This window comes from Pieris napi, chromosome 7 (genome assembly GCF_905475465.1).
Source record: "Pieris napi chromosome 7, ilPieNapi1.2, whole genome shotgun sequence".
NCBI classification, from domain to species: Eukaryota; Metazoa; Arthropoda; class Insecta; order Lepidoptera; family Pieridae; genus Pieris; species Pieris napi.
This window is the reverse complement of record NC_062240.1, coordinates 8,293,054-8,318,153: the sequence shown is the minus strand read 5'-3', so window position 1 is coordinate 8,318,153 and position 25,100 is coordinate 8,293,054. Positions and strand designations below refer to the sequence as shown.

The 25,100-nt window shown below is 32.9% G+C and overlaps 4 protein-coding genes across 5 annotated transcripts in view; 2 read left to right on the top strand and 2 right to left on the bottom strand.

Annotated features, from left to right (window-relative positions):
- The first annotated feature begins 1,252 nt into the window (after window positions 1-1,252).
- Window positions 1,253-10,875, top strand: LOC125050918 (mRNA-capping enzyme). Its single transcript, XM_047651001.1, has 12 exons — window positions 1,253-1,726; window positions 2,061-2,197; window positions 2,777-2,944; window positions 3,367-3,470; window positions 3,576-3,666; window positions 4,330-4,569; window positions 5,303-5,435; window positions 6,595-6,740; window positions 7,152-7,317; window positions 7,390-7,490; window positions 9,007-9,197; window positions 10,102-10,875. The coding sequence occupies exons 1-12, from the start codon at window positions 1,541-1,543 to the stop codon at window positions 10,206-10,208; spliced, it is 1,770 nt and encodes a 589-aa protein (XP_047506957.1). The 5' UTR covers window positions 1,253-1,540; the 3' UTR covers window positions 10,209-10,875.
- On the bottom strand, window positions 10,854-13,061 carry LOC125050919 (beta-lactamase-like protein 2 homolog). The gene is made up of 4 exons (XM_047651003.1): window positions 12,808-13,061; window positions 12,563-12,723; window positions 12,031-12,353; window positions 10,854-11,559 (listed from the first exon to the last, which is right to left on the bottom strand). Exons 1-4 carry the CDS (start codon window positions 12,927-12,929, stop codon window positions 11,287-11,289), a joined length of 879 nt encoding a protein of 292 aa, XP_047506959.1. The 5' UTR covers window positions 12,930-13,061; the 3' UTR covers window positions 10,854-11,286.
- An 884-nt stretch (window positions 13,062-13,945) lies between these two features.
- On the top strand, window positions 13,946-19,435 carry LOC125050993 (NADH dehydrogenase [ubiquinone] flavoprotein 1, mitochondrial). 2 transcript variants are annotated; one of them, XM_047651106.1, is made up of 8 exons: window positions 13,946-14,101; window positions 14,233-14,448; window positions 14,880-15,172; window positions 15,606-15,836; window positions 16,928-17,160; window positions 17,882-18,085; window positions 18,813-18,880; window positions 19,070-19,435. In XM_047651106.1, the coding sequence occupies exons 1-8, from the start codon at window positions 14,053-14,055 to the stop codon at window positions 19,207-19,209; spliced, it is 1,434 nt and encodes a 477-aa protein (XP_047507062.1). In that variant the 5' UTR covers window positions 13,946-14,052; the 3' UTR covers window positions 19,210-19,435. The 2 variants fall into 2 exon arrangements, with proteins under 2 accessions (XP_047507062.1, XP_047507063.1); XM_047651107.1 differs by having other exon boundaries at window positions 13,982-14,101; window positions 14,242-14,448.
- A 1,406-nt stretch (window positions 19,436-20,841) lies between these two features.
- LOC125050934 (tribbles homolog 2-like) overlaps window positions 20,842-25,100 on the bottom strand; it is a 29,901-nt gene continuing 25,642 nt past the window's right edge. Inside the window, exons 4-5 of the mRNA XM_047651022.1 lie at window positions 23,226-23,417; window positions 20,842-22,474 (exon numbers count right to left, since the gene is read on the bottom strand). Coding sequence (XP_047506978.1) covers window positions 22,210-22,474; window positions 23,226-23,417 — 457 coding nt within the window. The 3' untranslated portion in view covers window positions 20,842-22,209. The remainder of the gene's footprint in view (window positions 22,475-23,225; window positions 23,418-25,100) is intronic.

Sequence of the window (25,100 nt, the reverse complement as noted above, 5' to 3'; positions counted from 1 at the left end):
TTTAAGAAAAGAAAAGTTAAGAAAAAAAAATGTGCGTGTACTAGTGTACACACGTTAGATGTGAAACTTCTTATTTTTCGAAAAATTATCTATATGCAACTTTACAGAAATTGGTTAAATAAAGTTAAATTAGATAAAGTTTAACAAAAGGCTTTTAATATCACAGACTTGAATACAAATAATACAATTATTTCATTTTACCTTATTACCACTAAGATTATTACAGAATTTCATAAATTGTAATAGAATTTTTAGTTGGTATCATTGTTATCGTTATTATATATTTTTGTTATTAATGGCTTCGAATCTCTTCGGATCAACCGTGGTAGGGACAAGAAAAAGATGGCGCGTAACCGAAAAACGTGACGATTTGCTACAAAATTTCTCCCATACGTCGATAAAAAATTCATTCTAACGCCGATACAGAAGTTTGACTTCAAAAAGCAACATGGCGCGTAACCGAAAAACGTGACGATTTGCTACAAAATTTCTCCCATACGTCGATAAAGAACTTTCATTCCAACGCCGATAAAGAAGTTTGACTTCAAAAAGCAACACGGCGCCCGATAAAGAATTAATTATGTTTCTGAAGTGAAACTTCTTTATCAGGGTTGGAAAAAAATGTAGTGTAACATTTTTTCGTTACGCGTCACATTTTTCCGTTACGCGCCATCATTTGAAGTGAAACTTCTTTATCGACGTATGGGAGAAATTTTGTAGCAGGTTACGCGCCATGTTGCTTTTTGAAGTCAAACTTCTTTATCGGCGTTGGAAAAAAATTTACACACATTTGTCACATTTTAGGGTTACGCGCCATCTTTTTCTTGTCCCTACCACGGTTGATCCGAAGAGATTCGAAGCCATTAGTAACAAAAATATATAATAACGATAACAATGATACCAACTAAAAATTCTATTACAATTTATGAAATTCTGTAATAATCTTAGTGGTAATAAGGTAAAATGAAATAATTGTATTATTTGTATTCAAGTCTGTGATATTAAAAGCCTTTTGTTAAAATTTATCTAATTTAACTTTATTTAACCAATTTCTGTAAAGTTGCATATTATAGTAGATCATTTTTCGAAAAACAAGGTCATAAAGAAGTTTCACTTTTTACGTGTGTACACACATACACCTAGTACACGCACACATTTTTTTAATTTTATAGCCTGGTAACGAGGCCTTTAAGCCATCTGCTTTGTAGTAAGTTGTCATACTAAGTCAACTAGATTTTGAGTCTGTTTTTCTTTTACTTCTACTTCATCTGTGGACTCGATGAACTGCGATTCATAAAATTAAAAATTATAAAGCTCTAACTAAAATCGTACATAGAAGATAGGATAGAGAAACTCTTGAATAGTTTTCAAAATAAATAAAAGTTATGTTACCAATGTAATCTGGTTTATGAGTAAGCAATAAGCTTTAATAAGTAAAACGTGTCGAATTACATGGTGGAGATTTTTTTAAGTTCGCCACGAAGTAGCAAATTGCTACGAAGTCATAAAAACTGGACCAAAGGAGCTCAACCAAGTAAAAATGAGTAATAGGGATCCGGGACCTTTGCCAAGTAGATGGTTGCATTGTCCACGCAAGTCTTCTGAAATAATAGCCGAGAAGTTTCTTGCTTTCAAAACGCCTTTAGGTTCCGAGTTCAATGATAAAGTTCCTGAAAACAATCGTTTCACTCCATCAATGCTCTTTGATTACATGAAAGGTTTAAGGGTATGTATACTGAAGTACCACTCTACTAGTTAATGTTTATCTATTTCTTGAAACTATTATCTCTTCAAAATCTTTGGTGTGTTTTCAACAGATATCTTATTGTTTATTTTCCTGGTATTATTTAATAGCAGGTCATTATTAAGCTTAAGAATATTCATATGTACTCTTTAAACTGTGATTTTTTTTCTTATTTTGCCTGGTGTTATTTCCTTGAAGTGATTTAATTACTAAATATATAGTATAAAATGTCACATATCACTAAAGCTGCTTACAAGTAAAATTTGTGCAGATTAGTTAATCAAAACCTGACCTTAATAAAAGTATTATGTTGCAGATGAAACTAGGTCTTTGGATTGACCTCACTAACACCTCTAGATTTTATGATAAAAGAGAAATTGAAAGGATGGATTGTAAATATGTTAAAATGGCTTGTCGGGGTCATGGTGAAACACCATCTGAAAAGCAAACAAGGTTATTGTTCTTATGCTTAATATATACTTTTTGATTTGTATTCAGTTTTAGGTGGTTTTAGGGGGGCTTTAGTTTAAATATTGTATATAAAACTAACATGCTTTAATAAGTATTTCAGAGAGTCGTCTATATATATAAAAATGTATTGATGTTTGTTTGACTCACTTAAACTTGAGAATGGCTGGACCAATTTGGCTAATTATGATATTGATATGTTTCTGGAAGTTTAGGGAAAGTGAAAACATAAATTATAAGTTAAGAAAAATACTAAAAATGTCAGTTAAATTTTCCAGTATAAACTGTTACTAGCTGGGAAATATTTTATGTCTTTTGTCTTTTAAGAATATATAATTGTCATTTGGTTTATAGATGCCTTCAGAAATATCTGTTTCATATTTGTAGTGTAAGGATCCGATCTTTTCAGTCTGTTTTAAAAATGAATTCAGTTTTGAGGCAAATATATGTAGGTGAAATGAAGTTCACTGGGTCATCTAGTATATATATTTAATGTTGATATAAAATATTCTATAAAAATCCTAGTGAATACAGACATTGTTTAATATTAATATTTATTTACAGGAAGTTTATAGACATTGTTTCTGAATTTATTTCCCAAAATCCACTTGCAGTTATTGGTGTACATTGTACACATGGGTTTAACAGAACTGGGTTTCTAATAGTTTCCTATATGGTAGAGAAATTTGATTCAAGTGTTGATGCATCAATTATAGAATTCAGTAGAAAAAGGTCAGTCAACATTTTTAAATTATTATTAGACTATATAAAGCCAAATCACCATGTTTAACTCACTCAGAGGCCATTCAAGTATTACGTAAGCAGATTTACTGCAATTTATCCCCCCCCCCCCCCTTCTTCTTGACAACTAAAGTAAGCATAGCTCAAAAATAATAGGACATAAACATATTAATTTTTTGTAGGAAGCAACTGTGACTGCAAACTGTTATCCTTAGCATGAGCAGGTTTGCGGTCTCCCAGTTCTCCGTTTCAATATTAGGCTTACAGTACTTATTGTTGAATTGAATTTACATGTAGGTCTATCAGTGAGCTCTATATGTTTTTTTTTCAAGTCACTAAGTGAATTTAAGTGATAGTGTTTCAAAGTGGTGTTTTGATTGTGTATTATAATTTAATTAAAACATGTTTTACAGACAACCAGGAATATATAAACAAGATTATATAAATGAGCTATTTAGACGATATGATAGTGATGCTGACCCTATGGCTGCTCCAGAAAGACCGGATTGGTGCATTGGTTAGTTTATTTATTAGCTTTACATTTGTAAGAGAGTCCTTGGTAAGAAACACCCTAATTTAGTCAAAGTTGACTTATAGACTGTACTAACCATTTTGTTTGTAGAAGAAGAAGTAGATTATGATGATGATGATGATAATGATAATGCTCCCAGCTCCTCACAAGCAGCAGAATCAAAGATGTATGGTCCACCAAAGTGAGTTCTTAACTTCAAATTAGTATGCATAAGACCCTAATTAGAATTAAGTGACTGCTATACCATTTTAACACTTTGTAAACATTTGAATACTTGAGTACAATAATATTTTGCAAAATAAAACATTTTTGTAAAGAAAGATGCCAAATGAGAAAACGTTATTAAAAATACATTGGTAACATTACGAGTGCTACAACAACGTGATCTCAGACTCAGATTTTTGTTTGTTGTTGACTATTATTGTTCACTTTTTTGTGCCATGTCTTACCTTAGCCTTTTTAAAATTCTTATGTTAAATGTACCATATATAATTTTTAATATTAAAACATTTAATTGTTCACTGTAGAAACTTAGGTTTTAGTAAGAAATTACTAGGAAATTGTTTACGAAAGACAGTAAATTTTCAAAAAATAATGAAACTTAAATTCCAAATAATTTTAATAAATTTTTGAAAAATTCCGCCCCCATTAACAATCGAATTGCCCCTGTTGTGTTCAGCTTTTGTGCTTGTAATATTGTCAATCTATGGAGGTGCTGGTTTCAAGGTGCAAGTGATGCAACATGTAGAAAACTAATGTGGACAGAACAAGAACCCTGCAGGGTTGATAGTTATAGCCTCTAGGCTAACATATAATTATTGTTATATGTATTATATATCTTTAGGTCAAAGAAACGTCGAAAAGAGGTTAAAATCAAAAAGACTGAATTCATGCCTGGAGTACACGGAGTGGATCCGTTTGATTCCCAACCACGTCTTAGTGAAATCCAGAAAAAGGCACAACAATTCTGCAAATGGAGTGGTTCAGGGTTTCCAGGCTCACAGCCTGTGTCTATGGATTTGGAGAATATTTCTAAACTCAGGGAGAAACCTTACCGCGTGTCGTGGAAGGCTGATGGTGTCCGGTGAGTTTTTTTTTTCTAAAAATTTAAAACAGTATGTATACCCAAAGTTAATATTTTATGAATATGATTTATAAATTAACAAAAAGATAGGGTAAGACTCTGGCGTGTAACGAGACTTCGATTTTTAGTTTAATCAAATATGTGTTTCCTCCAAAATAATGATTAAACATGCAAATATGTATTGAAATATTTATATATTGTACCTTATATATTGTATACGTACCTTATATATTGTATACGTTAATATATTATAATAAATATACGTTATGAGCGATTGTATAGTAAATTCTTTTCTTGCAAGCCCTGGTATCTGATTTGTAAAGATAAAAAAAAGGGTGCGTGTACTTATGTACGCGCGTAAGAAGTTATACTTCTTTTGCATTATTAAAAATAGTTTTTGATTGTATGCAAATAATTAATTACAATTAAATAATCAAAGACTGGAAAAGGAGTCATTATAGTCAATAAAGTTCAGTTTACATTTGAAAAATTAAATAAATCAATATTTATTATTATTCTCTTATATTAAGTGTAACATAAATTCTATTATTATGTGAATGTTGTTTTTAAATTATGTCCAATGCCGTAGCATCTTCCGTGGGCAACTTCATTCTGTTAATTTTGTGTCACGGTGCGCGCGCGTCGTAAAATTTCACTCTCATCAATTTTTCATAACGCGCCTTAAGAAGTATAACTTCAAAAAAAGTTTATCATCACATATATAAATTTCCAGGTTTATGATGTTAATAGAAGATGAAAATCAAGTGTATATGATTGATAGAGATAACTGTGTGTTTCAAGTTCATGGTTTAAGGTTTCCTCACAACAAAGCTAACAGGCATCTACGCGATACTTTACTCGACGGGGTGAGTCACGTTATATTTAAATTTCGAATAATTGTATTACGTCAAAACGATTCTGTTTGTACTTGTAATTAATCCGTTTTTTTTGCTACGAGGCGCGAATTTCGTGTCTATACTTTATGACATATTAATGTTTGCTTATCTGTGATTATTGGCTATTAGATAAATTAGTGTATAAAACAGAAAACTGTGCATAACTAAGTATAAATCCTGTTAAGAAGTTTTTTATAGTGGTTCCTTAACTCAAACTCAAAATTACATATATATGTAACCAAGTACACTTATGAACGTCAACAGAAATTTTGATAAATTGATTTTAAATTTACATTTACTACCAGTTCGCAGCAAGAACTGGTAAGAAACTCTCCGCCACTCTTTTTAATCGCCAAGTTTTGAGTCATACAAACTGTTTAAAAATCATTCCGAAGGATTAGAATCATTACAATAATCGTCAAATTTATAAAAAACTTTAGTGATTAATTTACCTTTAGCGAGAGTTTCGAGTTTATTCAGTAATAATTATCTAATTTCGCTTGGAAATTTGTTGTAAAAACGAATACAATTTCCATATAAGGAGTGGTTTATCTTCTTGAGTCTGGTTGTTTGTACGCTTAGATTTGTTTTGTTTCGAGTATTATACTGGTGAAAGTCAATATTTGTTTTAAACTCGTTTATATTTTTATACATACAACAAGGCTTCAAGAATATATTGACAAGATAGTGTTTAATTTTTTTAGTATTTAATTTCTTAAACTTACATATTTCATTACATAATGTTTGTGGTAGAAGTTTTAAGGGCAGTGTGGTCTAGTGGCTTGACCATGCGACTTTCAACTCTCTGGTCTCTCTGGTCAGCCGACCCTGAGGTACGAGACCACACTTTTTACAATCGCACCTACCACCACCGGTGAAGGTAAACATCGTGAGGAAAGCGGCATGTCTTAGACCCAAAAAATCGATGGCGTGTCAGAAAAGTGATTTTCGAACTAGCGAAGACTTCACCAATATGTAATTGTCAAAGATTTCCAGTTTCTTTAGAAACTAATTTGGATAAAAATTTCTATACAAAACTGGATAGTCGTTTGACCGTAATTCCAAATGTTAGGATTCGGATTTATAAAAACTAATAAGGCATTGTGACTCACAGACATTTTTTTTTCAGGAAATGGTAATTGACAAAGTTGATGATAAAACGATTTTTAGATACCTTTGCTATGATATTATCAGGTTTGAAAATCAAAACGTTGGTAAAGAACCATTTTTCCCGGTGAGATTGGACTGCATTACAAACGAAATTATGAATCCCAGGTAAGTTGAATAAGATCTACATACAATAAGGAAAAAAGTGGTATGTCCTTATTAAATTAAAAAATACGTAAATCGACTTGGGGTCCTTCAACAAAAGAGCGTACCAACTCTTAAAAGGCCGGCAACGCATTTGTAAGCCAATGTGAGTGTCCATGAGCGACGGTATCACTTAACATCACATGAGCCGCCTGCCCGTTTGCCGCATGTTACATATGAGAAGATTATCGTCGAACTATAATGACGTAACAATGTTGTCAACTTAACAAAAAAGTAATTTAGCAACAAAAAAACCGCGCTTTTGAGTACCTATAAAACGGGGCAAAGGGGTTTTATGGGACAGTCCCACTGGGACAATGCCCATGAGCAAAACAAAGTTCATCAACAATTCTCAAGTATAAAATTCCATTTCAGAAACCGTGCCATCAGTGAGGGTCTTCTTGATAAAAATGCTGAACCATTTCGGGTCGTTAAAAAGGATTTTTGGGATGTCTCATTGGCTGAGAGACTACTTACAGACAAATTCGCCAGTACATTGCACCATGAGCCTGATGGTCTCATCTTCCAACCGTCTCTCGATGTTCGTTCACTTCACATCTTTCATAATTAAAAATTTTATGTCATTCCAGTATGAATTTAAGTTTAATTGCAGCCATACATTCCTGGGGCGTGCGAAAACGTCTTAAAATGGAAACCAAGCAACATGAACAGTATCGACTTTAGGCTCAATATTGTGACACAAGAAAAACCAGGGTATAATTATTTTTTATTACATATTTTTCGATCGACATACCCTCATATTTATCAAAACTAAATCTACCCACAATACCGTATCATACCATAACTGGAATATGAAGCCTTTGCTGCTTTGCTGAACTTAGCCATGTAAAACAAAAAGTAACATAATCAGTGTGTACTATTAGTCATATAATTTTTTGAAGTTATACTTCTTTAGGCGCGTTATGAAAAACGTTACACTAAGGGTGAGATCTATAGTGCGCACTTGGACTTTGCTCAGACTTTACTTACGAAAAACACTAAGGTTAAACTATGATTTAGTATATTTATAGACATTTTAACGGTGAGATTAAGCTAAGCTCAAGCTAAGACAGAAATTGATGTTTCATTTCATGCAATACTTTCTTTATTATTCTTTAAAAAAGTAAAGAATGGTTGTAGTTAAGTCTGAGCAAAGTCTAAGTGCGCACTATAGATCTCACCCTTAATGTAAGAGAATAATAATAAATATTTATTTATTTAATTTTTCAAATGTAAACTGAACTTTATTGACTATAATATGACTCCTTTTCCAGTCTTTGATTATATAATTGTAATTAATTATTTGCATGCAATCAAAAACTATTTTTAATAATGCCAAAGAAGTATTACTTCTTACGCGCGTACATAAGTACACGCACCCTTTTTTTTTGCGCCATGCGCTACTTTTTTTAATATATAGGCAGTCCTCGACTTACGTTGTTTTAAGTTACGTCGAACAATGTTTTGACACTATTCCTCAAGCATACGTCTTTTGTTTCGATTTGCGGCAAAGGAGAATTCACTTGTCTTGTGCAAATTTGGAGAATGCCATGAAAATTTTTGAAGAAAATTATCCTAATTTTGAAGTTTAAACGTAAATAACAAAATTTGTGCAGCCTATCAGTGTTACCAAGATCTGTATAGCAAGAAGAAAGAAGCGAAGCAGTCTAGAATTGATAGTTTCTTTAAGCCAAAAGTTTAATTTATTATTTCTCATTACATATTAAACACATAAATATCAAAAATAACTATCAATTTCATAAGTGCATATATAATTATTTGAAGAACTTACTTTTGATCATAAAGTATGTATATCCTTTGTTATAAATGCAGTTTTTTTTTAATTTCGAGTCCGTGAGGATCCTAACCGAAAAAATATGTCTCGACTTACGTCGTTTCGATTTAAGTCGCGTATTTCGAGAACCTAACATGCTATTAGTACGAGGACTGCCTGTATTAAGAAAAATAAGTGAATTTGAAATAAATATGCAGGTTTATTTAAGTGATTATTATTAAAATTATATTGAATTTCATTTGTGTGTGAATACTTTTTTCATAAGACGCTATAGATAAAAAAAATTTTTAGTTTTCTCTTTAACTAGGGTTGCCTGGAAGGGATCGCTTATTAGCGATAAGGCCGCCCGTTGCATCCCTTATAATTTTTTTGTATTGTGTTTCATTCTTTGCTTTTTGCAACGAAGTGTAAATAAATAAATATAATGTATTGCAGAATGCTAAAAGAAAAAGTGGGACAATTATATGTTGGTCAGGATGAGAGACCAGTAGCTACTATAAAAGTGACAAAGGCCATAAAAAACCTTAACAATAAAATCATTGAATGTCGCTTTGAAGATGACAAGTGGGTGTTTATGCGCGAGCGAACAGATAAAAGCTATCCCAATAGTTTTAAAACTGCGAAAGGTATGTTTAATCTAATATATTAAATTCTCGTGTCACAATGTTCGTTCTCATACTCCTCCGAAACGGCTCAACCGATTCTTATGAAATTTTGTATGCATATTCAATAAGTCTGTTAAGGGTGGTCCCACCACATAATTTTTATTTTTTAGACAAAACTTTTTATTTTTATATGACATACAACCATTGTCACCCCTCTACGATCAACCCGTATTTTTTAATATAGTAGATAGTTTATTGAACTAAAAAACATAAAATTATCTAGCTTAGCTTCATAGATAAGTAATTCTTGTCTATGACGTTAGAACATCAAAGGATATATCAAGTTTTTGTAACGTGAACTTTCCGATATTCTTCTATTCGTATCGTATACATATCCAACCAAATAAAAATGACCATAATGCGTTCAGCTGTTCTTGAGTTTTAAGCAGTACAGCTAATCCGACTTAATATTTTGTATACAATAGGAAGATGTATGTAGTGATGAATGTAGAATATGTTTAGAAATTATTATTATAATATATGACACAATTTGAGAGGAATTACAATTTTATTTTTTAGTTGACAAATTCATTGTTTTTACGATGTGTTAGAACAACCTCAACTGATTCTTATTTGATGTTATATTTTTTGCGTTTTCTGCAAATAGCTTAGATACTCAATAATGAATAATTTATTGAATTCATTAAGAAATGGGAAGGTTTTATAAACCAAATAGTTATATATATAAAATTCATCTTGTTGTAATTGAGAGGTTTATATTAAACAAACAAATTAATACAAGATATACTTTAGGTATGCTACACATTGGATTCATGCAAATATTACTTCGTCCCGCTCTTCTTTAGTATTTGTATAAAAAAATATATGTAAACTGATCATATTAATATTGCTTATTTCTTTTCAGCTGTCTTCGAGAGTATCGTAAATCCAGTTACCAAGGATTATTTACTGTATTGCATAAATAAGAGGTATAAGAAAGAATCACTCATGCCTCCACCAAGAAGACAATGAAAAGATTCGACTATGAACATTCAGATATTCCTATTTCATTAAAACATGTTTTAAACTTTATTTTTTAATACTGTAAAGTTATGAACTAAACTGTATAACAAAGAATTGTTACACATGTGTCCCCAATATCATCATTGCACATACAATTTATCATAAAGTAGTAGTTCCTGAGATGAGCGCGTTCAACCAAACAAAATTTTCAGCTTTATAATATTAGTATAGATTTTACAGGTAAATTTAAGATGTTATTACTTTATAGCATAAAGATTAAAGATGGCTATACCCGAGTACATTAGTACATTAAAAAGGCAGCTATTATTATTGATTAAATATGGCATGTAGATCTGAGGTTAATTTGGAAATACTCATATCAAAAAATAACAGGTTTTCTTCAGTTTTTTTTTGTTGATAAATATGTTACAAAAACTCTGTGAATTTAATACAATAAGAAAAAAAATACTAAAACTGGTATTTTTAGCCTAAACCAATTTTGCCCATTGCTACATTTCTAACCAAAACTGGCAAATCAAATACTTTTTTTGTAATACATAGATATAATATTTGTCAGGGTTTCTGTAACATAAAGCCGTATGTAACTGATTTGTTATTATAGTATTAGTACTTATAATGGATCAAACTGTGAAATAAATGTTCACCAAGATGATGATTTTATTCCTTTATTTTAAAACATATTTTCGATAGATAATATTAAAAAAAATTGCTCGAAAAACCCAGAATCCCGTCAGTAAAATGGTTCCTCTGCAAATAATCCATAGAGGTTATAGAAAATGAATAATGGTGGGAATGTATACTCCGCAAACAGTATAAATAAATTAAATTCATAGTTTTAAAGAGTACAGTGATATACCTGAAATAATACAGTGTTTAATTCATATTTATTTTTATTATTTCTTTGAATTCATATTTAAAATCATTTATAACAATAAAGTTGTAAATATGTAAATTTGGTACCCAATAAATCCCCCTTAATTACTAGTAAATATAGGAAAATAACCTACTACTAAATATATCCTCTGAATTTGACCAAATATATGAAAATTCTTTACAGCAAGAATCTCTATAAACTGCTTTGTGTCATAGCTATCTGCCATTTGTTTTCCCCATCTATATCTAGGCATTTTATTATTTTCTCTTTGGCTAATTTTGTTAAATGATGATTAACATTATATGCAGCCGCTGGCCATAAAGGCTCTGGCGTTTCTTTATAGATGATCTTAACTAAATCCATTTCATTCAATTGTTTATCGGAGTTGTTCCTAAGAGCTTCTAAAATTTGTTCTTCCCTTTGAGTTCGATGTGCTATATAGTATTTAATTTTTTCAATAGGGTCCTAAAAAGACAGGGAGAAACTATAAATGAAGTGAAAATTTATCTATATAACTAAAAAATATAGATACAAGCAATATAACCAATAACACATTACACTATAACATCTAATACATGACACTTTGCATTGTAAGAAAGTAGGCTAAAGTAATTATAGTTCTGTTGGATTGCAAAGGATACAGCATTACACAGCATTGATAAAAAAAGTATAAAAGAAACCAGTGGGACTACAAACTTTGAGGTCTAGGCCTCAGATTTGTGTATCTGTTTAGTGATCCTTTGTTTTTTGATCATGCCATTGACTTTTTGGCATGTTGTTATCCTCACAATGTTTTTCTTACTGAATTACAGAATGTCCATAGGTGTACAGCCTGGTTTTGAACCTACAACCTCTGAGATGAGAGTGGCATGATAAAGCCACTATACCAACACTGAATTAAGCAGTAATATTCAGTTTGAAAAAACAAAACCTTACATCAACAATATTTCCATGTCCTGGATAAATAACACTGGGACTCAATTCTAATATTCTATTTAAGCTTTTCATGTAGGTATAAAGGTCTTCAAAAACAGCAGTGCCCTCTCCAAGAATACAGTCCCCACTAAATAAAATATTTTCCTCTTGTAAAGTCAAGACCACATGATCAGTTGTATGCCCAGGTGTGTGATGAACCTTAAGAGTTGCTCCTTCTACTGTCAGCTCTTGTCCATCATAAAGCCAATTAAAATGACATGGTAACAGATTTGTGTCATAAGCATCAGCTGAATCCCTTTTGTGTTTCCAAACTTTCGGCTGTTCTAGTTCAAAAACATGATAATAATTAAATACTTACAGGCATTCTTTAAAATGAACTCTGAAGTGTGAGAAGTAACTTACTAGTTAATTTTTTTTAGCTTTGTTTATATTTCTTTGCAAAATTTGTAAAACCTGTTACAAGCTAACAAAAGAAAGCCTGAACAGTAAAATAGTACTACTACTTTACAAATACATATTATTTTATACTTGCTTGCAATTGTCCCAAAAATATTCTCAACTCCTCCTATATGGTCATGATGCCAATGTGTAACCACTATGTGTTCAATATTTACTTGTTCTGAACCTACTACTTCAGATAAATGTTTCTGATATTCTGTCATGTCTTTATCACCAGTGTCCAAAAGTATACGACTACAAAAATACAAGTCAACAATATCTTGTTGATTAAATATGTATTTATATTATTTGTTCTTTCTTTTATACTTCAATACTTACTTTTTTCCAGTTCCAATTAAGTATGTATTTGTACCTTGAAGCGTCATTGGTCCTGGGTTACAACCCAGAATTCTTATGATTCTTTTTGATAATTTAGTAACTGTTGGAATAACAGCTGCCATTATATTAATTCGATAAAACACAATTTAAATCCAAAGAAATTACTTTCATATATTTTTATTACTCTGTACTTATCACTTATAAAATGATTAAAGATAATTAAAAAATGATAATACAAAAATCTATTGATAATTTTGTTTTCATTTAAAAATTAAAATGTGACGGTTTTAGGGAGGTGTACCAACTACTAGTGAATTTAGGGATGTGAAAAAATAATCGATTATTAAAAAAATCGATTTTTTTACGCGATTTTTATATCAAAAATAATCGATTATTTTTACAATTGAAAATCAATAATAATCGATTTTTTTTCTGCCACCTCCCGACATTATGTCTGGTCTTTTATAACCCGGACCTCAAACTATTAGGGATATTCGATAGACAACGATGTTTACAATACATTGAATCCGATTCTTTGAAGATGTATTGATATACTCGATACATTGATGTTTTTTTGTAAAACATCAAAAGGATGATAAAAGCAGTTAATTTTACTAAAACTCAAGTTTGAATGGAACACTATAATTTAAAAGTAAAATAAATTTATTCAGCAGCACAAGACTACATACAATTAAAAAGACAACAAAAATACTGCAATGTGCTACTAAAAAGGAATACACTCAGCATTTATCAAAATCTATCAAAACGAGATTAAGTTAATTTCGATTTTGATTATTCTTAAACGTTAATTTGTGTTTATAATTTCTATTGTTTATTTTTAATTTAAAAAAACCATGAAAAATAAAATATTTAGGGTGTTTATTTTGAAATTAATTCAAAAATTAGGATAAAATAGATTAATAAAAAAAATCGATTATTTTTTTTAAGAAAATCGATTATTCATGCTAAAAAAATAATCGATTAATAAAAAATCGATTTTTTTTTTTAAGCAGAATGTCACATCCCTACTAGTGATGCTCCAATTCGAATTTTGATCAACTTTATACGATCTGAACGTAATCGGATCGAATTGGCCCACAGATTAGAAAGTTTGCAGATATGCAGGCAATCTGTATTACTATCGCTATCATTGACATATAACGATGAAAATAAACTGTCCCTTCACTCTGCACTCATGAAATCTCAATCTGTCATTAGCAGTTTATGAACCAAGAAACCTGAAAAATGGCTGGAGCATTGGCGAGGATTGTTCAGGGAACAAAATCGCACCTAGGTGATTTGATTAGGATCAAATTATATGAACAGCGTCTACAGAAAAAAGCTGTTCTTATTTTAAGCATATTAACAAAACTATTTGTGTTTTGTTGTGCGCAGTTGTGACTTACATAATTTTGACGTGTTCAGGTATTGCAGGGCCTCTGGTGAGCATTACCAGTGGTTCAGTCCGTTTCCAGCAGACCGAGAGTCAGGGGAAAACGAAATATGGACCCTTGGCTGATGCAGACAGAGTTTTCACGAACCTTTATGGAAGACATGACTGGAGATTGAAAGGAGCTATGGCTCGAGGAGATTGGTACATGACAAAGAATATTTTGGAAAAAGGAACAGACTGGATCGTTAGTAAGTATTGCTTGTTCGATAATTAGTCAGATTATTACTATTATTGCACTGCACATGCATTTAATTATTATTAATGCTTTTCCTTTAAAATATTTAAACAGTAATTAGATTTTATGTTTTTTAACACATTTTACTTTCTTATATTTGTAAATATAGTATATACTGGGATATACAAAAAACACTTATGAAGTCCTAAAGTTAAATAAAATTTAACGAAAAATATAATAATAAGTATAGGTTAATTGTTATTATACAATTGCATTGTATTATGCAATGTTTGAAAAACTGCTTAAAGAAAACCACTAGCTATGTGAATATTATATGAAACATATAAAGGTATATAATATAGCAACAATAATGCATTAGTCATTAGAAATACTGATTTCATTTAATGTATATATTGTATTTAAAAATTGTATAAAAACTTTCAGATGAACTAAAAACGTCTGGCCTCCGTGGACGTGGAGGGGCTGGATTTCCAACTGGGATGAAATGGTCATTCATGAATAAGCCTTCAGATGGCCGACCTAAATACTTAGTTGTGAATGCAGATGAAGGAGAACCTGGTACATGCAAGGATAGAGAGATCATGCGTCATGACCCACACAAGTTAATAGAAGGCTGTTTGATTGCCGGTCGTGCAATGGGTGCTCAGGCTGCCTATATTTACATTAGAGGAGAGTTCTATAATGAGGCCAGCAATTTACAAGTAGCCATTGCTGAGGTATGTCTTAATATCAATCTTGTTTATATTGTATTTTGTTGATCCTGTTTTTTATTGTTAAAGTGTCATAATACTGTGCCGGTTTTAAAACCAATTTTTTATTGCTTGCTTGCTTTGCTTTATGCTTTATTATTAGTGCATACTCATTAAGTTTTAAAAGAATATAATATGTAAAATTTTTAGACAAATTTTGACAAAACAATATTGTAATTTTTTTTGTAAAAATAATGGGTTGGGTAGGTATCCTATCCCCATTATTTGGAAATATTCACAATTTACAGTCAAATGTATTTTGTGTTAACTAGATTTAGAAAAATTTCAATGATAACTTCTAAACCAGCAGTGTCTAGTTTTTGTTTAGCTGTTGACGGAAAATATAATTTCTGTCCGAAACTTTAAACTTTAATTGTAATTCCTATTTTTCTTATTCCAGGCTTACCAGGCTGGCTTAATTGGAAAGAATTCTTGTGGCTCTGGCTATGATTTCGATGTGTTTGTTCACCGAGGTGCAGGGGCCTACATCTGTGGTGAAGAAACAGCACTCATTGAATCTATTGAAGGAAAGCAAGGCAAGCCAAGGTTGAAGCCCCCATTCCCAGCTGATGTTGGACTGTTTGGTTGTCCGACGACAGTTAACAATGTGGAGACAATTGCTGTCTCTCCGGTGAGTATCTGTATTGAAAACAATAATTTCAAATAACTTATCATCCTTCCTTGTATTGGTTGTGCGAGACATACTTTGGTTAAGATTGATTTGATTTTATTTGAAGTAAAAGGTTTCTCTTAAAAAGCTAATATCACAATTCATTATTAAATTATAAATAAACTCACTCAAAACTCTCACATACAGATTATAAAGCATATGGAACATATATTCTAGTAGCAAAATAGTCAAATTAAATTAGGGAATCTACAATTAATTATATCTTTATAATTTAGAAAAAATAGAAATCTGACATTGTAAAATTAATTTGAAAAACAAAATTTACTAAACTACTGGAGCAATTTCAAAAATTCTTTCGCCATTAGAAGGCTGCATCTTCACTGACTGACATAGGCTATATTATATTTTCAACAAGGGATCCCTAATAAAATTGCAATAATTAAACCGAAGGTGTGAAAAATTATTCATAAAAAATCTGTCATTGCATGCACTGTGGAAACGGATGATGATAGAACAAATAAACATGAAATTATAAAACAAAACTACGTCAAATGTTGTGTATAGGGATGTTCTAAGACGCTGAAGTTCTACAAATAAATCTCTTTTCTAATATTAAAGAAGAAAGTTTTGCATTTCGAAGTTTTGTTTTTGTTTTTATTTTTAACAATTTATAATAATCAAGCTAAAAATTCTTGGACTGATTAAAAAGCTTCTTTCATTACCTATTTGAAATCAAGAATTTTTCAGTACCTGTAGAGTATTTTTAAATTTACTAATGTCGGACATTCTCTAATACATTTTTAAATGTAACGAATTTAAAAATGTATTAGATATATATTCGTTGTAAAGAAAAATCTGTATATTGATTAGATTATGAATGTAAGTGTGTATCTAATAATCTGAAAGGAAGTAATTAAAAACTTAAGAAATATCTATATCTATAGGCCGACATAGTAAACTTTCCACTACCACGAGATCGGTATCTACACGAGTGAAATCGCGGGGCATTGTTAGTAATAATATATAAGTAGAAAAGATTAGAGAGAAAAATATTTGAGAAATTTATACTTTATGGATATTCCCTATTACAGACAATTTGCCGTCGTGGTGGCAAGTGGTTTGCCTCCTTCGGCCGGACCCGAAACTCAGGAACCAAATTATTTAACATCTCTGGTCATGTCAACACTCCCTGTACTGTTGAAGAAGAGATGAGTATCCCATTGAAGGAGCTGATTGAGCGTCACGCTGGTGGTGTCTGTGGTGGATGGGATAATCTTCTGGCTATCATTCCAGGAGGTTCTTCAACTCCGCTTATACCTAAACAGTAAGTTAAAATAAATTTACTTATTAGCTTCTCAAAATTAATTTAAATGAATTTATATGTTATATAACAATATTGCTTTTAGCTTAATTGAGGGTTACTGACGCGACATTATAATGATCAGAAGTGGTTTTTTTTATGTTGAGAATAGTTTGTGTGAAACTAAATAGTAAAATTATCTTTTATTGACATAATTACAATAAATATGTAATTGAAATTGAAAAAAGTTAACCAGTTGTGTGTTGTGCAGTTCTAACTTCTAGATAGTAAATTATGGCCGCCATTACAAAAGTAGTGAGATTACCAGTTGTGTATAATTTTATATTATTAATGCTCCCACTGTTAAGCATCCAAAGAATATGCCATGCAAGATATGCCTACTTCATTATGATGTTTACTGTTGTGGTTATAAATCAAATTAGGCATAAAATAAATAAAATTACTAATATGAAAGTATTTTTGCATGTTATTAAGAATGTTCCTTATATTCATCTGCCTTCATTCTCAAAACGTAAATAAATACATTTAAGAATAATAAATATATATCGTCGCCATAGTAGAAGTTAATAAATGCTATTCGGCACTATTCTTATTAAATATTTAGTTTGAGACAAACTATTGTAATTAATTTAAAAATTTGTCAATGAAGTCATAGTGTCAAATAAAGTATTTTGTATATAAATACATAGGTATATATACTTAAGTAAATATATTCAAATTCCAGTGTCTGTGAAACGGTCTTAATGGACTTTGATGGTTTGGTGGCTGCTCAAACCTCGCTTGGTACGGCAGCTATCATTGTAATGGACAAATCTACAGACATAGTGAAGGCCATCGCTCGTCTGATTATGTTTTACAAACATGAGTCTTGTGGTCAATGTACACCTTGTCGTGAAGGTGTCTCTTGGATGAACAAAATGATATACAGGTGAGACCTTGTTCTTTGATTTGACTATGATTTTTTGTCTTTATTACAACATCATGATACTATAAAAAATATCAAATTATTTCATGACTTATAATAAAAAGCACAATAATCATACTTAAATATTGATTTAATATTGCAAAATCTCTGGCTCATATATTAACAACAAGCTAAATATTTTAAGCTGTTTTTTTATTACATATGAATAAAATGTCTAAAGCCGAGATGGTATGGTTCCTGCAAGATAATGAAATTATTTGTAAATTTTTTCTTCTTTATAAAATTCGTAAGTAAAAAATAATGTCTACAATCTTAATATATATAAATCACGTGTCACGTTGTTTGTCCGCGATGGACTCCTAAACTACTTAACCGATTTTAAATTAAATTTGCATACCGTGTGCAGTTTGATCCAACTTAAAAGATAGGATAGCTTACATCTTAATTAATAGCCGCAATATTATTTTATTGCAAAATATTTGTTTATTATTTGACAGTAACAATTCTAACAGATGGCGCTGTGATGAAAGTACCAACGTTTCAAATATGCTACAATTTACTGGAACAACCACCAAATAAGCATGGTGGTCCCCATGACTGGTTCTCCTACCGTTTCGCCTGAATAGTGTACTATGTAATATAACAAAAACCTTAGCCACAGCAACGCTTGGCCGAGTCTTCTAGTAGTATATAAAAATTCTTAAAAGGAAATGTAATCTTCATTTTACAGATTCGTCGAAGGTAATGCTTCACCTAAAGAGATTGATATGTTGTGGGAGATCTCCAAACAAATTGAAGGTACATTTCTAAAATATTACACTTATGTTTATGTTTTTGATAATCTCAATACGCAAGATATTATATTCTCTTTGACGATTTTACTAGATCTGGAGAACATGGTCACTTAAGATACAATTCGATTACGAGCCTAGATTATGCAATATGCAATTAAAACTTCATTCAGCTAGTAAAAAGTTCTTTTTTCAGGTCACACAATTTGTGCTCTCGGAGACGGTGCAGCGTGGCCCGTACAAGGCCTGATTAGGCATTTTAGGCCGGAATTGGAAAGACGCATGCAAACATACGCCATGACCCACGGACCAAGCAAAGCCGAACGTCTTTACTAGATGGCGCTATCTGACATTCGACGATTCAAGTTATAGGAATACCGATAGATGGCGCTGAAATAAATATGCGTTCAGTGGTCAAGCTGTACACCTCTATGTAGTTAAATAATTGAAACATCTCGAAACCTTTTTATTTATTTACTGTTGCTTCAATAATTATGGAAGAATGTAAATATAAATCTTGACTTTATTTCCCAAGTATTGTGATATTAAAAGTCGTTTAGTACAAGTGATTTTTATTTTTTCTTACGAATTTTAAGTATTTCGCCTGCGTATAAAGGCCATTTAAATGTAACATTGAGTCATTTGAGTTCATATATTAGAATATTTTTCCCCTATTACAATATGCAGAGAAAAAGTTAATTACTTAATGTGTATGAACCGGATCTTCTTAGTAATACATCCGCATCCAAATGATTACTAAGAATATGAATATTTAAACTGCAACTACGATTTATTATGAACACAATGGGGATAACTCGTATTATTAGTAGAAGTCAGGAAAATTTTTAGGTTTTTATTTCCTGGTAATATGATGAGTCCACTTCTCACATATGTTTTTGCTACCCTAGTATAATAGGGTATACGCAATGCATTTCCTGAAGGAAGAAAAAAAGGATAAAAGGAAAAAATCTTATTCCTAACCTTTACAAAATTTATGGGATGAGTTTTATATATACTATACTTGAAACGAAAGATCTAATATATTAAAGTCGACAATCTACGGATCAACCCAGCACTTGATCTATTATATTATTTTAACAGGTCTTTGTTCCCGATAAACATTAACAGCGGTGTATTGGGAGGAAAATATTTTTCCTCCAAGCCTTATAAAGAAAACAAACAGGCAATACCTATGTATGTACTGTGTGTGTCATTGGAGGTTTAGCGGAGTTTAATCCTATACCTACCACCTATACGCAATTATTTCTTTGCCGCCTGTAAGTTTAGCAGACATGGTATTCAAAAAACAACATCCATCTATATGTCGTGGCCGAATGTATTGATGATTTCATGAAAAGGTTTACCATATTGAATCATACAACGTTTAAAGATATTTCCGTCATAGCTTACTCACTTAATGATGGCTCGCTCCAGGGACAACAGTGCCTGACGCTTGGTCGGCCCTAGAGGCTGTCTAATGTAACCTAAAGTCTTTTTTCTCAAGGCTGCGTTGCCCTCTTGGAAGTTACCAATTCTGATAACTAGCTAATACTCGGCAGAAAAAATAAAAATGTGTCGCACATAATTTAGCCATAAGCACGCTTCATAAAAATCCTAATTTTTTTGGTTGTTTTTTTATTTAGTCTTCATAATTTGTTTGATTCTTCTACTGTAAAATTACGGTATTATGTTGTCTTCGTTAGTATGACGTTCTAATTTCTCATTCCTCTGATATCAATTATCAGCAAATGATAATAAAATTTAAGCTTTTATTTCCTTAAGATAAATTTAGTCGTTACTTTTCTACATTATATAAAAACCTATCAATATTTAATATATTCTGTCTTTTGTTTCAACCAGTAATTGATCCAGACAAAAATTTGACCACATTTAAATTGTTTCCAAGTGTTAAATTGGTTTTTTAGCATATCTGGCTTTTTAAAAGGTATAAAAATAAAAATTCTTCCATATATTTTAAATGATTTATTCCCTCTATCATTCTTCCTTTTTTTAATAATCTTATAATATCTTAGCTCTATTTACAGTTTGTATAAATTAATGTTAAAATAGTTTAATTTACAGTAGACTATTATTGTACAACACGCTTTCACAAATGAAAGACTTGACTACTTCAAAGCTACACTTTCAACAATATGAAAGTTCACAGGAATCCCAAAGGCCAAAAATTTTAACAAAAAATTGAAACTATTGATTTTAACAAACAAAAATTGATTTCATATAACAAAAATATGATGAAAATCAATAAACCCAACACCAAGTACCAAACGAATAATTTAATAGGAAGAAGTGCCGTCGTCACTACAACAACAATAAATTAGATTTAAATTAAGTAAATGGCACAAACCAAATCCAACGAACATATCCGGTACATGGTGCGCAAATTTATAACATACTTCGATCGACAAAAAAAAACAATACACGTTGATCTGCCGAATACATAAACCGAAAATTTAATATATATCTCTATGATGGAAGCAACTGATCGTTATGCAAAATAATCAATTCTGCGTAACATAATGGCAATCAAGTAATCGCTAATTAACATCGGTGGAGATCACAATTACACGATAATATAACATTTCATATAAATACAAAATATACAACTACTTCTAAATACGCCGCTTCGATGCAATATATCCATCTATATTCATGTGAAATTCATATGATTATAGGCTTAACAGGAATTAACGTAACAACGCTTCGTCAACCTAACATTCGAAGCTGGGCGACATTGCAATGCGTATTAGGCGCGGATTCAACTTTTAAAAGGGTAGGAAAACCCGAAAATAAATACATGCTTTTGATAAAATGTATTATAGGCTTCGAAAGCTATGGGTCGATTCTTTTAAACGTTGGATTCGCGCAGCGTAAACTTAAACCGGGAGCTTGCTATTCACAAGCCATAAGATGAATCTATGGTCCCCGACACGAGACGGTCGCCGGACTATCAGTCTCACTTATTCTGTCATTACGAACATTAAGACTATATACCACAGCGTGAAAGCCAACCGCCAACAAAAGCCGCATAAATTCACGTTTGAATGCGATTATTGCAGGTCGAGCCTTCATAGATAAATAATGGACGGCCACGCGGACCAGCCGCCTCCGCCGTCCGATATAATCACTAAATTAAATCTCGATAGAGATTATTTGGCTTCGGATACAACTTACTGAAAACACGTAGCGTGAAATAAGGACCGACATTTCAGTGAGCGCAACCGCAAGCTCGCGAACTCGGTTTCTTTAGAGCTATTGCGTTATGACGGTAGGGGAACTTGTCCCGATGCCAGCACCGGAGCTAGGGTAAAGGACTGGTTAGACGCAGTCTACGTCCATTTCGACGTCGGGCACGAGACGGTCCTGCGAAGCAGCGGCGCGTGGCGGGAGCTCGTTGCGAGGATCTCTCGCCAACCACGGGTGCCTCAACACGTCCCTCGCGCTCAGGCGTTCGCACGCCTCTCGCCGTAGCAGAGAACGTATAAGACATTTACCTCGCGACGACAAACATTCCGGAACCACGAAGTAACCCCGGGAGATCTTTGCGAATAGAGACGCATGCTCGGAGTCGTTAAACGGATACCTGCAACAAAAGAAAAGCTCTATTAATTTCGTGTGACGTTTTCGAGACAATTAAAATGTCAATCTCGCAATCAGATAAGGTTCTGTCTGAAGGGACCCCGCGGTTTCTTATCGTTTTAAGATAACACTAATTGACGTAGACGTTAGGATGGATCGCCTGAAGTTAAACTTTTTTATGTAGCAGCCGAGATAATGACGCCGAAGTGATTGTCATTTGGGCAGATGCGCGAAACAAAAACTCAGGTAAACGATGGAACCCTTCCGGCGACAGGTGAAACCGGCGATTGCGGCGAAATCCTGAGTTTCGAATTTAAATTACGGGTGCGGGGCCTTAAAAGTAGAAAACAAAGGATCGCAAACGGCAGGTGCCGGCGAGGGAGGCTCGTTTTGGGGCGGAGCAACGTCTTCGCCACATGACCGCGGCGCGGCAGGTGCGGCGAAGATTTCACGAGACGTATAAACTTATATGTGGGTGATATAATTGCTAGCCGTTGGTGCGTAACGGCCGACAGGTGATCATCCCTATGTCGCCAACGGTCGCCTCGACCCTTGCGATCTTTAAAAACGGTAAGTCCCACGCTAGTAGGTGAGTAGTAGCAGGTGAAGACGCCCACCCCACTGCCCTTCTAAATTATGCACGTTTTATTGCACTGACCCAAATATTTCCTAATGAATGCGAAGGATAATTAAGCTATTTGAAATTTAAATAATCAAGTCTAGTGATCTAGTTTGTATATGCGGGAGATACATACCTTCCTACGAGCATTGTGTAGAGAATAACGCCGAGCGACCACATATCTGCCGCCTTCCCCGAGTACGTCCTATGAGCTCTCAGGATCTCGGGTGAGACGTAAGCGGGACAACCCCTTTTGTCTTGAAGGAGATCTTCTTGAGGATCGTCGAGTACTACCGCGTCTTCTAATGATTCCAATTTAAGTGTCGTTCTGCAACAATAAGAGAATTTCGTAAATTACTAACATCCAAAATGATTTAAACATGCATGGAACTTATCGATTTTATTTGATACCGTGGCCGATGACCCATATTATATTCTGCACATCGCGGCATTCGCTCGCGCAGTAATGGGCCCTTTGTGCTCAAAGGACTAGCCGCTATTATCCATTCGTTTATTACTAATTAGTAAAGCATCACATTAATGAATGTCGGAGCGTTGCAAAATGTTTTCACATATTGTATGTAACAATAATGTCATGTAAATAATTACATGGCGAACTATAAAGCCGTTCAGTGACGCAATGGGTTTTGTTTCGTCACATCACGGGCTTTAGGCGCACTGCGACCTCGTATTTCATGTTGCCGCATCATTTCGAAATGCATTTAATGCACAATTCGAAACAGTATACGCTTTTGTATGAATCAATGTTTCCAATAAGGAACGATGACACGGACCAAAAAGTAAACTTCCTGCCAAGGGAGTGCTATTGAACTCCAAATGTTGACTCAGATGAACTAATTGCAAACAGCCTTATTCATTGATGTTTGACTCGATGTGGAATGTTACATTACGGGTAGGTATTAAAAGTAATTAGAGTATGTACGTATAGTTACTATATCCGAAGATATACATAAAGGCAGGTGCTGGCAGGCGTTTCGATGCATTTAAATCGACGTGCATTAATGTGAAGTATATTTTTAGCCCGTGATAATACTTTGAGGGGAACGCTGCGTTAAAAGAATGTTAAGAAGGGTCCCGTTCTATTTCTGAATTAAATCTTAAATTCAATATCGGCTCGACGCGATTGCGAAGTCTAACTTACGTGTACAAGCTTGCGTACTCCGAAAGCTGGTGGCAATAAATATCGGGTTTGCTTAAAACATTACAAAATCGAAGTTGCGATCACAATTTGACAAATAGCATATAAGAGTTCAAACGACTGATTACAACCTAAGCGAGAATTATTAAAACAACGTAATAACTTCAACGTAGATAAAGAGATACTGATTTATTAACATATTCATAAAGTGATCGTGACAATATGAATCGCCGCTCTACCTAAAGGTTAGCCTCGTTAAGCTGTCGCAATATTGCTATCGTAAAATATACTAGCTCTATCGAAAATCAGATGAGCAAATTTGCTATTAGAATTTTTTCACGTTAATTAATCATGATTTTTAATGTAGCAATAGGCATCAGGTGTGGAAACAGTCCAACTCTGACGTCACCATGTAGCCCTTTTAAATACAGCAGTGAACGGAGCAGGAGTCCTCGTATCAGTTTTAGGCGTCGACTGCGCAATTGATCCTAATTAAATCCCTTACAGCGGCAAGGCTAAAGTGCGATGTCTGCAGTTGCAATCGATTCGTATTTCGCAACGTGTAAATAAGTATGTCGTAACGCAGTCGGAAGGTTGGCCGGATTTCCGAGCGTGTTCCGAGCGGTGCTGTGGCCTCGAAGGATTCTCGGTGGTCGCGGCCGGCGAGACCACGAAAGGACAGACCGTTCTTTGCATGCTCCAATAGTCACGCGCGTGTTACCGACCTGCTTGCGGCTTTCCATACTTCACATGTTGTCATTTAATCAATGTAAGAAAAAACGCATTATTAGGATGTACTAGGATCGTTGTTTCATATACTTAATCATTTTATACCGCCTCATAAAGTTTGGT

Excerpts from the sequence above, each read along its gene's own strand:
- LOC125050918 (XM_047651001.1), top strand. The coding sequence starts at position 1,541 with ATGAGTAATAGGGATCCGGGACCTTTGCCAAGTAGATGGTTGCATTGT. Across the intron at positions 2,198-2,776 it reads CCATCTGAAAAGCAAACAAG|GAAGTTTATAGACATTGTTT; the intron begins GTTATTGTTCTT and ends ATTTATTTACAG. Across the intron at positions 4,570-5,302 it reads TGGAAGGCTGATGGTGTCCG|GTTTATGATGTTAATAGAAG; the intron begins GTGAGTTTTTTT and ends ATAAATTTCCAG.
- LOC125050919 (XM_047651003.1), bottom strand. The coding sequence starts at position 12,929 with ATGGCAGCTGTTATTCCAACAGTTACTAAATTATCAAAAAGAATCATA. Across the intron at positions 12,724-12,807 it reads TTAATTGGAACTGGAAAAAA|TCGTATACTTTTGGACACTG; the intron begins GTAAGTATTGAA and ends GTATTTTTGTAG. Across the intron at positions 11,560-12,030 it reads GACATGGAAATATTGTTGAT|GACCCTATTGAAAAAATTAA; the intron begins GTAAGGTTTTGT and ends CTGTCTTTTTAG.
- LOC125050993 (XM_047651106.1), top strand. The coding sequence starts at position 14,053 with ATGGCTGGAGCATTGGCGAGGATTGTTCAGGGAACAAAATCGCACCTA. Across the intron at positions 14,449-14,879 it reads AGGAACAGACTGGATCGTTA|ATGAACTAAAAACGTCTGGC; the intron begins GTAAGTATTGCT and ends AAAAACTTTCAG. Across the intron at positions 15,837-16,927 it reads AGACAATTGCTGTCTCTCCG|ACAATTTGCCGTCGTGGTGG; the intron begins GTGAGTATCTGT and ends TCCCTATTACAG.